This window comes from Gymnoscopelus microlampas (assembly GCF_963454915.1).
Source record: "Gymnoscopelus microlampas genome assembly, chromosome: 6".
Lineage (NCBI taxonomy): Eukaryota > Metazoa > Chordata > Actinopteri > Myctophiformes > Myctophidae > Gymnoscopelus > Gymnoscopelus microlampas.
In genome coordinates this window covers 14,613,303-14,626,679 of record NC_139943.1, presented here as the reverse complement: position 1 = coordinate 14,626,679, position 13,377 = coordinate 14,613,303, and the positions used below count along the sequence as shown (strand labels likewise).

Genomic DNA, 13,377 nt, shown 5'->3' with positions numbered 1-13,377 from the left:
TATAAAAGTTAACAAAAAAAGGTTTCTCTGTTATAACTGCATAATTATAAACTGCTTGTGGCCTGAGCTGCAGCATATAAGACCACATCCTGTTGAAGATTAGGTTTCTTTTTTTTTTTTAAGTGGAAAGTCCCTCATTTGTACTTCCTCTTCTTAAAACAGAGGCAAATAGGTGTTCTTTGTGTGCTAGGCTACATTTTTCATAGAAATGTAAGTATTTAGTTCACACCCACGAACCTCAGTGGAGAGGAAGGAAAAGCGCCAAAACACAACTATACTATCTGAGGTAAACAAACTGCCAACTGCCATAAAACCCCAAGAACAAGAAGAAGGAGACAGACTCAGTTGTTGATAGGCCATGGTGGAGCTGCAAAAAAAACGCCAAAAAAAATGTAATAACAATACAATTTAGCAGTCACTCTTTTCCAGAGTGAAAATGAATCCTATACAAAGTCCAAAGAAAACAGTTTAGCATTTCAAGGTAACTACGATAGCGAGAAAACATCAAATAGCATCTCTCTAACATCATCATGCTGTCTAAATAACATTCCTACCTAGCATTTGTGGCTAACAGCTATATGCACACACGTGCGCATCATAGTTGCACAGGATATTTTGTCACATTTATAAATGTAGGCTATGTTCGTAAAGATATAATCATGAGTTTGAGCTGAACAGCATCTCTCTCTCTCTCTCTCTCTCTCTCTCTCTCTCTCTCTCTCTCTCTCTTTCTCTCACTCTCTCTCTCTCTCTCTCTCTCTCTCTCTCTCTCTCTCTCTCTCTCTCTCTCTCTCTATCTCTCTCACACACATTCCAGCTCTTCCTCTCTCTCTCTGACAAATTGTAAAAGTCAATAGCGCTTTGATGTGGTGTATGTACACTGACATCCTTTTTCTCTCTCCGTCTTCCTCTGCATGTTGCAATCCTCATTATGATGTTCACCAATATGAACAAAACTACTTGAACAATGTTGGTTTTAGAGGTTTTTTTTTTTTTAAAGTTGTCATTGCCCGTTTTGAAAAACACATGGGAACTGAGTTCCTTCAGCTGGCAGTGTTTAAAATGGTGCATTTACATAAATAGTGCATTTATATAGCGCTTTTATCCGAAGCGCTTCAGATAGATTGTGCATTACATTCACCCATTCACACACACATTCATACACCGATGGCAGAGGAAACCATGCAAGGCACCAACCTGCTCATCGGGAGCAATTAGGGGTTCAGCGTCTTGCTCAAGGACACTTCTACACAAACTCTGGGGGAGCCCGGGATCGAACTGGGGACCTCACAGTTGCCATCCGGCCGCTCTACTGTCCACTCTACCCCTGAGCAACTGCCGCCCATAAGCTGCCACCCCTGAGCCACTGCCGTTTACAATCAACATGACACTGATCAGGCTAGTATTTTTTGCTAGATTAGCTACCGACAGGCACCCAGACAGACAGGGGTGAAAACATGATCTCCTTGCGGACTAAGAATAAAAACAAAACAAAACAAAGAATAAAATAAAACAAATAAACACTGGTAATGAGTGAGAGATGTTACATACTGTAGCACTTATTATTCTCAAAGGGCTTCCTCTTCACAATACACAAGGGAAGACGTTGGGGGTGGTTGGGATTGGGAATTAGATTCATTTCATTTGTTTAACAAAATGTGTTTACAACTAAATAGTTTTCAATTATTCACACGGTTTGAAAAGGTTCTGATGCATAATTACCGTAATGTTGGACCTGCTTTTGGTCCTTAGGGCATTACCTAGTTTCAAGTCTCTGCAAGTTGCTTTTCATAGCTTACCGAAATGAAATGAATCTAATGGATTCCTTGTGTGTGTGTGTGTGTGTGTGTGTGTGTGTGTGTGTGTGTGTGTGTGTGTGTGTGTGTGTGTGTGTGTGTGTGTGTGTGTGTGTGTGTGTGTGTGTGTGTGTGTGTGTGTGTGTGTGTGTGTGTGTGTGTGTGTGCGTGCGTGCGTGTGAGTGTGTGTCTCTGTCTGCTTGTGCGCAGCTCAAATTCCAGTTGCATCATTGTATCATGATGCAACTCCACATATCTAGGGGGACAATAATAGCAATCTCACTTAGACCCCTAGTGGATGCCAGAAAGGCTACAAATGTTGCTGTTTGTTGCACAAACATGATTTGTTTTTTCTCACCAAATTAGGTACAGAAGTCCCTGGATGGTGCAGTACTAAACATCAACCAGGATGAACATGCTGTAGCCAACAAGCATCTTTGGGGGGGGGGGGGGGGCTACCGAAGGTGAGTGAGAAGATAGCAGCCAGGAGAATGAGACTGGCCAGTCACTGCCATCAACACCGGGATGTAGCCTTTATTAACAGTTACTGCGGAGAGAGACAGGAAATACAGAGAGACAGATGGGGAAGGACATGCAGCAAAGTGCCTCGGGTCAGATTTGAAGACGGCCGGTTGCGCAAGGACTGAGCCTTAATGTTATGCGCTCTACCAGTGCATTCCAGTGCCCCAAGGAAAATAGTCCATTTTACATGATGCTTGCACTGATAGAGGACGTTTTCTACACATAGATTTGATAAAGACTAGTAGTTTAAACACAAAAGTCAAACAATATATTAAACCAATATATATTTACTGTAGTCCAGTTACCATGGTGAGGGTAACATACATATTAGCAACAAACTGCAATTGTCACTCAGTCTCACCTGCAAAAGTTACAAACTGAAGTCATAATGAGTGGAATGAAAAGCCAAACTGTTCAAAAGAATAAAAATAACTAATATCACACAAGATGGGGCACTGTATATCAGCGTGGCTGTGATTTGGTCGTAGAGCAAACATTGAAATGTCATTCAAGGTGACAGTTAGGAATTCATGAAGATATGATCTCTGTGTCCTCAATGAGTGCATTGTCATAATACTGGATGAGATGGGTCTCATGCCTCTTATACCTCTCATACCTCTTGTTTGGCATGCTAAACCCACACACTCTTGAGCTTTTAATTTTCCAAATAAAACCTTGCGCCTATTCCACCTTTCAGTAGTCTACCATTATGTAAAACCACAGCTTCATGTTTCTGAACCAAAAATGTATTTTATGTCAACATTTCTAGATGTGAACCATGTCGACTAATTGTCAATTACAATGTGCACTTTCAAAATAGATGACTGATTTCCACCCTATTGGTATGCAATTGGGACTGCAGTGAGTTGCCACTGGTTGCCACCCATTGCTCGGTTCTCCTCTTACCCGGACGTGCCCCACAGGGCTTCTGTCGGCGCACCGGCAAATAAATAAATAAAACAAATTCATATTCATGGTTTGCTGTTTTGTCCCTGTGTAGTTGCCATTGTACATGCCACTTCATCCAGGCGAGAGGTCTGAGGCAAAAGGAATGAGGCATGAGGCTCCAGGACACAACAATACAGTACTGGAGTTGATAGGCTAAACATGCTGACCATCCCTTGATGTTCCTTAAAGACCAGGAAAAGACCAAATTTAAGTAATAGTCATGTACAGCAGTTGTTGACAGGCTGTCGATACACGTCTCGCGATGATAGCTGCATTTCTTTGCATTTTAATCAATTTTAGGGTGGACAGATATATTTTTTTAAACATACTTTGCGTAGACAGGAATATTCTTTTAAACCAAGGATGAAAAACTAACAGGTAAAAATGTACCTGTGTTTTTGAAGAAAATGGGCAGGCCTATGAGAGTTGCATCATGATCCAAGGAATGCAGAGCAACAGCTGTTCTGTTCTGTTCTGTTCTGTTCTGTTCTGTTCTGTTCTGTTCTGTTCTGTTCTGTTCTGTTCTGTTCTGTTCTGTTCGCTACACGTTTTCATATTTACATATTTTGGATTTCTGTTTGGCTCCTAAAAATATTCTAGTATCCTTTGGTTTCAACTATCCACTGGATTGAACAAGTTCAATCATCCGTTTCGAGCGACCCCGAGTGCTAAATGTTCTTGGGTAATATATCAATGTTATTTTGATATTGTATGATGAGCCTCGATAGCCTATCGTCTGTGATTTTGGATTTTGTAATATCATACGTGTTGTCCTTTCCTGGCTTTAATTACTGAAGCCCTATTTTATATTTTCAAAAATGTTTTGACATTTATAAAAATTGCTAATCTACAAGCTCACTATGGGTTTCCATGTGACCCATTGTGAGCTTGTTGAGCAACTATTTACGCTGTTTTGAAAATGTATGATTCTTTTTTAGGCAAGTACATTATTGTCACAATACAATATTATCGTCACAATATCGATGTTGAGGTATTCGGTAAAAAATATTGTGATATTTGTCACCCAGCAGGCCTAACCTGCATGGTCTTTTCTTGTCTCAAATGTTATCATAAACTATTTTTGCTGTATATATAGGTGAAATATACATTGTATACAGAGAAGCTGCTAATATTGCAAAATACCTTTAAGGTCAGCCAGCTGTAAATGTGAAATTAACGTGAATGTGAAATGAATCAATATTATTCGACTACATGTTAAATTTCTCACCTAAAATGTTTTAAGAAACTATTTTTGTATAAACCACAGAGCTATAGGTATAAACAGGTTTCATTTAGGCTATATCACCTCCCGTAAGCCACGCCCACAAGCTGGTTGCAGCAACAATAATAACTACATTTCCCACAATCCAACAGGATTACAGTCCAACAGTGCAAGCCACTTTGGGGATCTGGGTTTGCAGCTACAATGTTGCCCTTCTTCGCAGCATTATTTTGTTACTTAAAGACATAAAAGGTATCATGAAATGGAGATTTCTCGGCCCAGACCGTCGTTGTTTGGAGATATAGGTAAATAAATCAGCCGGATGATTAGCATTATCTGGAAGGTGACTTGCGTTGCTACGGTAGTACGGTAGTAGTAACATGGCCTCAAATGTAAAGGGAATAATTACTAGCAATACTAGCCTGATTCTAATCATGCCATGATTCTGTATCAACTGAACGGAGGTCAGCCAGATGTTATAATTTACATGATGTCCTTTTGTTAGAGCTATAATGTTGCGTCGGTAAACAGCTACTGTAACCAACTAGCTTTCCTAAACTGTCTGGCATTAAGTTGAGCAAGGCTGCTAAGCTTGTTAGTGCCCTGTCTGTCAGATGTCTGGTGGCTGTCATGCAGTGGTGGGAAAAGTACTACATTTGTTTACTTTTAAGTAAAATATCAATACTGCAATGTAGAAATACTCTGTTACAAGTAAAAGTCTGGAATTCAAAATGTACTTGAGTGAAAGTACAAAAGTATTGGTATCAAAATATACTTATTACTTAAAGTACCAAAAGTAGAAAGTACTCATTAAGTTTTCAAATGTATACACACATCTTTTGAAAATAGCATATAGCTATTTTCGAATGGCCGAAATGTATTTAGGGCTGAAGTGGTTAATGTATGTTTTGTAATAATAATCAAAATCTACAAAGTAACTAGTAACTAAAGTTGTCAAATAATTGTAGTGGAGTAAAAGTATAATATTTGCCTCTGGAGTGTAGTGGAGTAGAAGTAGAAGTACTGACAATTGGAAATACTCTAGTAAAGTAAAAAGAATACCTTTTATTTTTTATTTTTTACTTAAGTACAGTACTTGAGTAAATGTATTTAGTTACTTAACACCACTGCTGTCATGGTGGGACATTCGCTTGCTGACTAATGCAAAAAAACAGTAACTATAGACCTTTTCTCATTTGACATTATATAAACGTTCTAAATGGGTCCAAAGTTTAGTTCCTGTTGCACTGACTGCAGTGTTTGATTATTATCAGCTGACAGGAAATAAACGCAGACCCAAGGCTGCTCCCTAGCAACGCAGGTCCACAGTCTTTAAAATGCATAGTAGTGACTTAGCCTTGGATCAAGTCTATCATAGATGTATTTTACTTTCGTATTTAGATATATATGTCAAAATCGATAAAAAATACATCATAGTCTTGATCCAAGGCTATTAGTAATAACTATGGTAATACTAAAAAGGAGGTACAAATATTCATTGTTGGAAGCAAACAAACGGTGATATTTTACACATTATGTTGGTTCTACGCCTGCTTTGGGTTGTTGGACAAGTTAAAAGTGGTAATGGAAAGGATTAAGTTGCAACTAAATAATCTGCCACACATTTAGGAGTGAAATCATAACTCACTGGTGAACTGACTGGACCTACAAATCTACAAACGTGTCAATAAACTCAAAATACTGCCACTGGGAGGCAAGGCAAGGCAGTTTTATTTGTATAGCACATTTCAACAACAAGGCAATTCAATGTGCTTTACTCAGAACATCACACAAAGGAAACACAATTATGAAATTATAAAATGACTTTAGGATGCATAAAACAAAAGAAGTAAGAATGTATACAATTACCGTGCAAAAGAGGAAAAGAGCTCAATCAAAGGCAGGTTTTTGGGAGGTTTTTAAAACCAATATAGTTCCATGGTATAGTGCACAGTCAACAAATCCATTGGTTAAAAATGGAAAGATTTGGTACGTGCGTAATGTTCCAAAGTAGTTGTTGGGGCATATGAAGTTAAAGCTTTGGTTTTGCTACCTGTTCAGCTTAAACTCAATCGCATGTATTATTTATAACATCATTGATGGTACAGCCACTGATATTAAATCAAACCTTTGCTACTTTTGTGTGAAGTACGGCAAAAAAGTGAAATTACGGCGATAAGGTGTCTGCCCAACAGTATATGCAATGTGGCCCTCGGAATTGAGTGTGGAAATATAGTGGCCCTCTCCACATTCAAAGTTGCCGACCCCTGCTGTAGATCATCAGCGGATACAGCTGACCATAGTGAGTGCCTGAGCTCACAAATTGTTATGGTTGGTAATCAATATGACCACAACACAGGAGCCAATGTATGACTGTCACTGTACATAACTGTAAAGTAGACAAGAACTTTCTTTTACACCGATATTGTGGTGTTGAACAGCATTCCAATTAGGGTTGAGGTTTCGGCACTGGAGGAACCGGACCCGACATTAAGTAAGCCTTGCCGAGCCCTGAGGCCCTATCTCCTGTTTTCTTAGCGTGAGGCAGCTTGATGTACAAGTACATCCCCTGGACATGACGCTAGTATGTCGCAGGGACTTACCCCAATCCAACCCTTGATGCTGAGTGCCAATCAGGGAGGCACTGGCTCCCATTTGTATGACCCGGCCGAGGATCGAACCCGACCCGACCTCCCAGTCTCACAGCGGACACTCGAAACCACAGAGCTGGTGGATCGACATTGAGGAGCCGGAATCGGTTCCATCACATTATTTGGAACTGTGTCTGGAACCGGTTTGTCACACTGTCAGAGCTTGTATGCGGACTTCACGTCTGCTATACAATTACAATACCGGTGGTTCTCGAACTTTTGAATTTCATAGCTCTGAGAGTGTACAAATGGAACTATTTGTACACTCAGTAGTTTATGTTTGCAGAACAGTGTTGATTTCGTCGACTAAAACTATGACAAAAAATGTTTGTCGACTACCTTTTTTCACTGACGAAAACTAAATAAAAGCCAAATAAAAACTAAGCTATGATGATTAAAACTAGACTAAATATATTGACAATTTCGTCAACAAATAAAAACTAGACTAAAATGTTAGGGAGGGAGAAGAGATCCAGTAGAACTAAGACAAGTCATTTTATGTTTGGTTGCACTCGGGTGTTGTGCCGATCTACGTGAGCTTGTAGATCGGCTATTTTCAGCATGCGACCAAGTGTAAAAGCAGCCATTGTGACGCCATCAAGGCACCGTCAAAATACATTTTAGTTGACTAAATCAACTGTAGATGTAGTCGACTAAAATCGTATGATATTTAGTTGACTAAAACTAGACTAAAACTAAATGGAATTTGATTCAAAAGACTATGACTAAAACTAAATCAAAATGTGCTGTCAAAATCAACACTGTTGCAGAAGTCTTGTAAATGACTGGTGTGACAAGTATGTGTAAATGTCTTGATGGTTTTGTACTGTGGTTCTGCTGATTGATGTATGTGTGTAATGAATGTAATAGCATATTATTAATATCGATGCCATCGATGATGTTCATTGTTTACCTGGTATCCTATAGTTTCAATGTACAGATTGTTATTTAGATAGTATATTGTTAGACCGATAAATTATTTTTTTTACCTGGTATCCTAGTTTCTACCTTTCTTATCATAAGTCACTCTTGTGTATGCTAAATATCTGAATTATAAATTGTGTGTTTTTGAGGAAATATGTAATGTTCTTGTTGAATCAATCATAATGATCTGGAGGATTTTAACTAAGGTATGGTGTGTTTCAAAATGTTGTTTAAGCATACAGTATGTGCATGTTGATATTTCACGACCATGTACTGCAGGAGAGATACACGCCCTTTGGACTTCATTTCCTAACTAGTTTAGCACATGACTCAAAAGCATGAGTCACCGGAGCAGCTTGGGTCAAGGTTTACAGTTTGATAATTTTTACAAGTTTATTTCCTGTCAGGTGACAATTACTGATATTCACAAAAACTGCAACAGGAAATAAACTTGGACATTGGACAACATGTAGACACAAATTTTTAATTGACTGTGAACGGATCTAGTAGTTTGCAAGATTAGCCGTGGACAAACGCACTCATAAATCGGGTGAAAACAAAGCCTCTGGCCTGGTAGAGAGCATTATGGCTCTATTGTATACTGTATGTGGATTGAATTCAAGCTATTCTAGCCCATTTAGACCTGTTGTAACCTATACGTTGTTATACCTTTCAATCCGGGAGCCACCTCTGTGTCTCATTAGTTGTTGCCATACATATAGCAGCATAATTATTTATTTATTTTTTGAGTAAGAATTTGAACGTTTTCAAAGAACTTAGGTTAGGTTTTAGAAGGCGTATTTAGAATCGGCCTCAGGTCTAAATGGGGCCAAAGAGGTAGTGAATAAATAGGGCTCTTTACAGCTATTGGCTTGTTTGTGTTTACAGCTCATGGCCTAGGATTCTGGTCAGACCGGTCTGCTGTTCACGAGGCTGCTGCACAAGGCAGGGCCCAACAGCTGCAGCAACTCATCCAGGGAGGGGCAGCAGTTAACATTGTGGCTGTGGACTCTATCACTCCTCTACATGAAGCATGTATACAGGGACAGACACAATGTGTCAGGCTGCTGCTGGCCGCTGGCGCACAGGTGAGGTCTTCATGTAACAATTTTACAAGATTTATACTGTTTATTTTCAGTCTACCACCACCAGACATCTGCACTGGTTCTGTTCAAGTTTGCAGCTGCTCTCATCCTGCACTCATTTTGCATTGCATTTGTGTCGCACAGGTAGATGCACGTAATATTGATGGCAGCACTCCGCTCTGTGATGCCTGCTCTGCTGGGAGCCTTGAGTGTGTCAAGCTGCTTTTGGAATATGGAGCAACAGTCAACCCTCCATTGTTCACCTTCTCACCCCTTCACGAGGCTTGCATGGGAGGTACATTACATCCAGTTATGGCTCATGTGCACAGAGATGTACAATGATGCTCTATTGCTCTTCGTGCCTGTATTTTGATTATTTAGGTTTTTTGTTATTATTATTGTTTATCAATATTAAACAACTTCATATTGAACTTCAAGAAATTACCAAAATTGTTGTCCAAAACTGCAATATATTGTCCACCTTTTAACCTGTTTGCAATAGGTAACTCAGATTGCGTTCAACTTTTGATTGATGAAGGGGCTCACATGGAGGCCCATGACTGCCATTTTGGTACCCCACTTCATGTAGCCTGTGCCAGGCAACATCATGACTGTGCTAAAGTGCTCCTCAACTCAGGTGAGCCTAAACAGTATCATTTATTAAGATATTGTGGTATTCATGTTTTATAAACAACAAGAATGGTGGAAAAACAATAACCGCTTTCTTTTTCCCCTCAAGGTGCAAATGTGAATGCTGCTAAACTACACGAGACAGCCCTTCATCATGCAGCAAAAGTACAGAACATCAGCTTGATAGACCTACTTGTAGAGTTTGGGGGTGATGTGTATGCCAGGGATAACCTTGGAAGAAAGCCTCTCAACTACACCAGGCATGGATCTCCCTGTTATCTCTGCCTTGAGTTCTATGAGAGTGAGTTTTTTCTTCTACAGTATGGATTCAGCAGTGGTGGAAAGTAACTAAGTACATTTACTCAAGTACTGTACTGTACTATACTGTACTATAGCAGTGGTTCTCAATCTTTTTAGCTTGAGACCCAAACTAGTGAAAATAGCCGATCTACAAGCTCACATGTCGCATCACACACATTGAGCTTGTAGATTTGCTATTTTCACTAGTAGTCAAAGAAAATATGCAATTTCATTGATTTACTTTTTTTTTGTTTGTAATCTTTTGAAATAATTAGAAAAAAATGGGTCCCGACCCATTGTTTGGGAAACAGTGCTTTATAGTATTTTTTTATATGAGTATCTGTACTTGACTTGAGTATTTGTATTGTTGGATACTTGTGCACTCCACTACATTTCAAAGACTAATATTGTGCTTTTCTAGGAAGGGAAAACGTACATTATGAATTAACCACTTAAGATCTCATGTCCAATCTTCGTCTCTTTCTCAGATACACCCCTCACCCTGCAGCAGCTTAGCAGAGTGACCCTGAGAAGGGCTCATGGAGCAAGAACACGTGAAGTCATTTCCAAACTGGGTTTGCCCAATCGCATCATAAACTTTCTTTCTTACATTCCACCTCCAGTTATTGAACTTTATGACCTCTGACAACTCTAGTCACATCCCATATTGATTGATTGAGCACTTTATTGAAAATGAATTCAAAAGGATAAAAACACAAGAAAGCCCGAAGGCTTGTTTCCATTGTGGTCCTTTTGGGGAAGGGAGGCAGGGAGCAACAACACAATTACAAAACAGAGACAAAAACAAAACAGAATATAATATAGAGGGCTTAATCAGAGGTAACATTACTCACTACTGAAGGGGGAATAAACAGACGAAAAGGAATTGTCGCTGCATTGGGCACATTGTGATTTCATTGCTCTAGCTTCTGCTATTAACTGGCCAGGAAGTAATAGAACAGGATGTGAAAGTTGAAACATAGTCACTTCCTGAAACCTAACGTTTGTAAGGAAGTGATTCATTCACACGTGTTGCTGCCGTTGAATCGTGGCAAAGAACTTGAAGTAGGAAGCGTGCTTACAGGGAGTTTATGGTTTGTAACGTTCAAGGGTTTATGCACCTGCCCATGTGGTTTTTATGATTTTAACCTCACATGTACTGCTTTTATCATGTATTGTATACATAGTGGTTGATGCAACAGAATGAAAGAAGGCAAATCATGAAGACCAACATTATATACAGAGATGTTTTTGGGTTCATGTGGAGGTTATTAAAATGAAATATTGTTGCTCAGTTAGGTTTGAGCTCATAAAATTGTTTAAGCTTGAGCAATGCATTGTAGACTTGACTATATCATTAAGCAGTGATTTTAATACTGTTACTGCCATATTGATTGATTGAATACTTTATTAACAGTTTGCAAAAAGTACAGTGGTACAATTATACAATGATGCTAAAAGGATAACACAAAAAGCCCTGAGGGCTTATTTCCATTGTGGTCCTATGTATACTGTCATTATTTATAAATATGTTATGAACACTTATTTGAATGTTTATTTGTAAATAACACAGACCTTCTGTCTAAATGTAAAGTGTAAATATGTAGACTAGTACATTTATTTTAAAAACATACCTGTTCTGTGTTGCAGTCATAAAGCACAAAAAATGTTGACTTGTTTTTTGTTTCATGGAAGGAATACCTGGGTAGAACAGTGATTCCACACTTATGCTTTATTAAAATACATGAAAATATGTCTTAATAGTGTGTAAAACACTCTTTACAATTATGCAGCCATAATCTCTGTATTACATATTGCAACTTGTTTTAACTTGTAAACATAAGTAAAGTTGTCCTCTGTATTGACAACATTTAAACTGCATAAGTGGTCCTCTAATTGTGATTGCTGCCATGTCACAGTCACAATGTGACAGAAAATCACAATGTTAGAAATGTATTTGTATGTTTCTAATTTATGGAGGTGCCATTTCGATGAGTTGAATAAAAACATACCTCCTGGGATTACAATATCAAATGAGATGTATGGTCTATACATTGTCATAAAATGCCTTTGACCAAACATAACAATATACAAACAATCGTTATTACATATGTGCATTTCATTTCTGTTACATCCTTGTGGATTATTATTTATGTCCCAAGTGGACCACAAGACCGGTGCTTATTTGATTGTTTATATGTAAATAACAGACGTTGCAAGTTGGGAATGCATACCCTGTTATGCAATACTAACCATCTGTGGAGAATGTCTGAAGAGTGCAAACTGACTACAGAAAGTGGACTGACTAATCAAATGGCAGGTGTGGGGAATTTCAATGAATTGATAACCGCCTATCCAAACGACTCAACTCCTTGCACTCAACTCCCTCGGGTCATCTGCGATGTGTGTGCCGAAATTGAAGTTGGTCGATCGAACGGTTATCGAGATACGTGAACTAGACATACGTACAGAGATTCTGTGCATTTATTGTAAGATGTTATACAATTTAGTGACTTGCTATAGAATTTCAGAAATTCTAAATGAAGTGATGGGAACATTTAGATAATTACAACAGATAATAGATTTCAATGATAGCATTGATGATCCATCAATGCTTTAAATAGGTGTATAATGTTTTTATATATACTTGCTAGAAATTTGTCAAAAACTAGTCCAGATTATAATGTGGGAAAATGTGTATCAGTCTACACACTGATTTTTGAACAATAAGGTTTAGAGGGGATGTTGGGTTGCATGAGTCAGGAAATAATAAGCTTCAGTGTACAAATACTTTTTATTTCACCACATACTGTACATGTATAGTTTTTCAGTCCTCTTAAGAAATGTCGACCATCATGTTTACACTCAGCTTGTCACAGAGCTGTGGATACTTTAAGTAACAAGATGTATGTCTGGGCTGTGCCAGTGAGCTACTTGTGTCGTTCTGCTATCTTGCTCTGCACTAGTAAAGTAGCTGTGACTGTTGAAAGAAGATTGTGTTTGTAATCACAAACACTACAAACCTTTAAACTAGGCGTTGTAAGTGTGAAATTGATGCAGAAGATTAAGCAACTGCAAATTTCCATAATATTGTAAAAGTGAAATTGAGCAACCTGGGCTATTTCTCACCTAAAATAATCAGAAACAGTTTCAGTTGGACAAGACTGTACAGGGGCAACAGAGATTGATCGATCATTGTTCTTCAAGCACAAGCTGAGCTTACAATTGGCTAGCTCGTTGTTAGGCCAACTAGCCAACCAATTCTGTAACTTCATCAGTCTGTCAGTTGTGTATAAGGG

At 38.6% G+C, this 13,377-nt stretch overlaps 1 protein-coding gene across 1 annotated transcript; it reads left to right on the top strand.

Moving 5' to 3' along the window:
* The first annotated feature begins 4,656 nt into the window (after positions 1 to 4,656).
* Positions 4,657 to 12,185, top strand: LOC311048011 (ankyrin repeat and SOCS box protein 13-like). The gene is made up of 6 exons (XM_084060990.1): positions 4,657 to 4,793; positions 8,952 to 9,151; positions 9,293 to 9,443; positions 9,651 to 9,785; positions 9,888 to 10,079; positions 10,567 to 12,185. The coding sequence occupies exons 1-6, from the start codon at positions 4,751 to 4,753 to the stop codon at positions 10,722 to 10,724; spliced, it is 879 nt and encodes a 292-aa protein (XP_083917116.1). The 5' UTR covers positions 4,657 to 4,750; the 3' UTR covers positions 10,725 to 12,185.
* Positions 12,186 to 13,377: the final 1,192 nt, after the last annotated feature.

What these genes read in the sequence shown, in the direction of transcription:
- LOC311048011 (XM_084060990.1), top strand. Translation starts at nt 4,751, where the DNA reads ATGGAGATTTCTCGGCCCAGACCGTCGTTGTTTGGAGATATAG. An exon ending in TGCTGGCCGCTGGCGCACAG is followed by an intron (nt 9,152 to 9,292) that starts GTGAGGTCTTCA and finishes TGTGTCGCACAG; the next exon opens with GTAGATGCACGTAATATTGA. An exon ending in CTGCCTTGAGTTCTATGAGA is followed by an intron (nt 10,080 to 10,566) that starts GTGAGTTTTTTC and finishes TCTCTTTCTCAG; the next exon opens with ATACACCCCTCACCCTGCAG.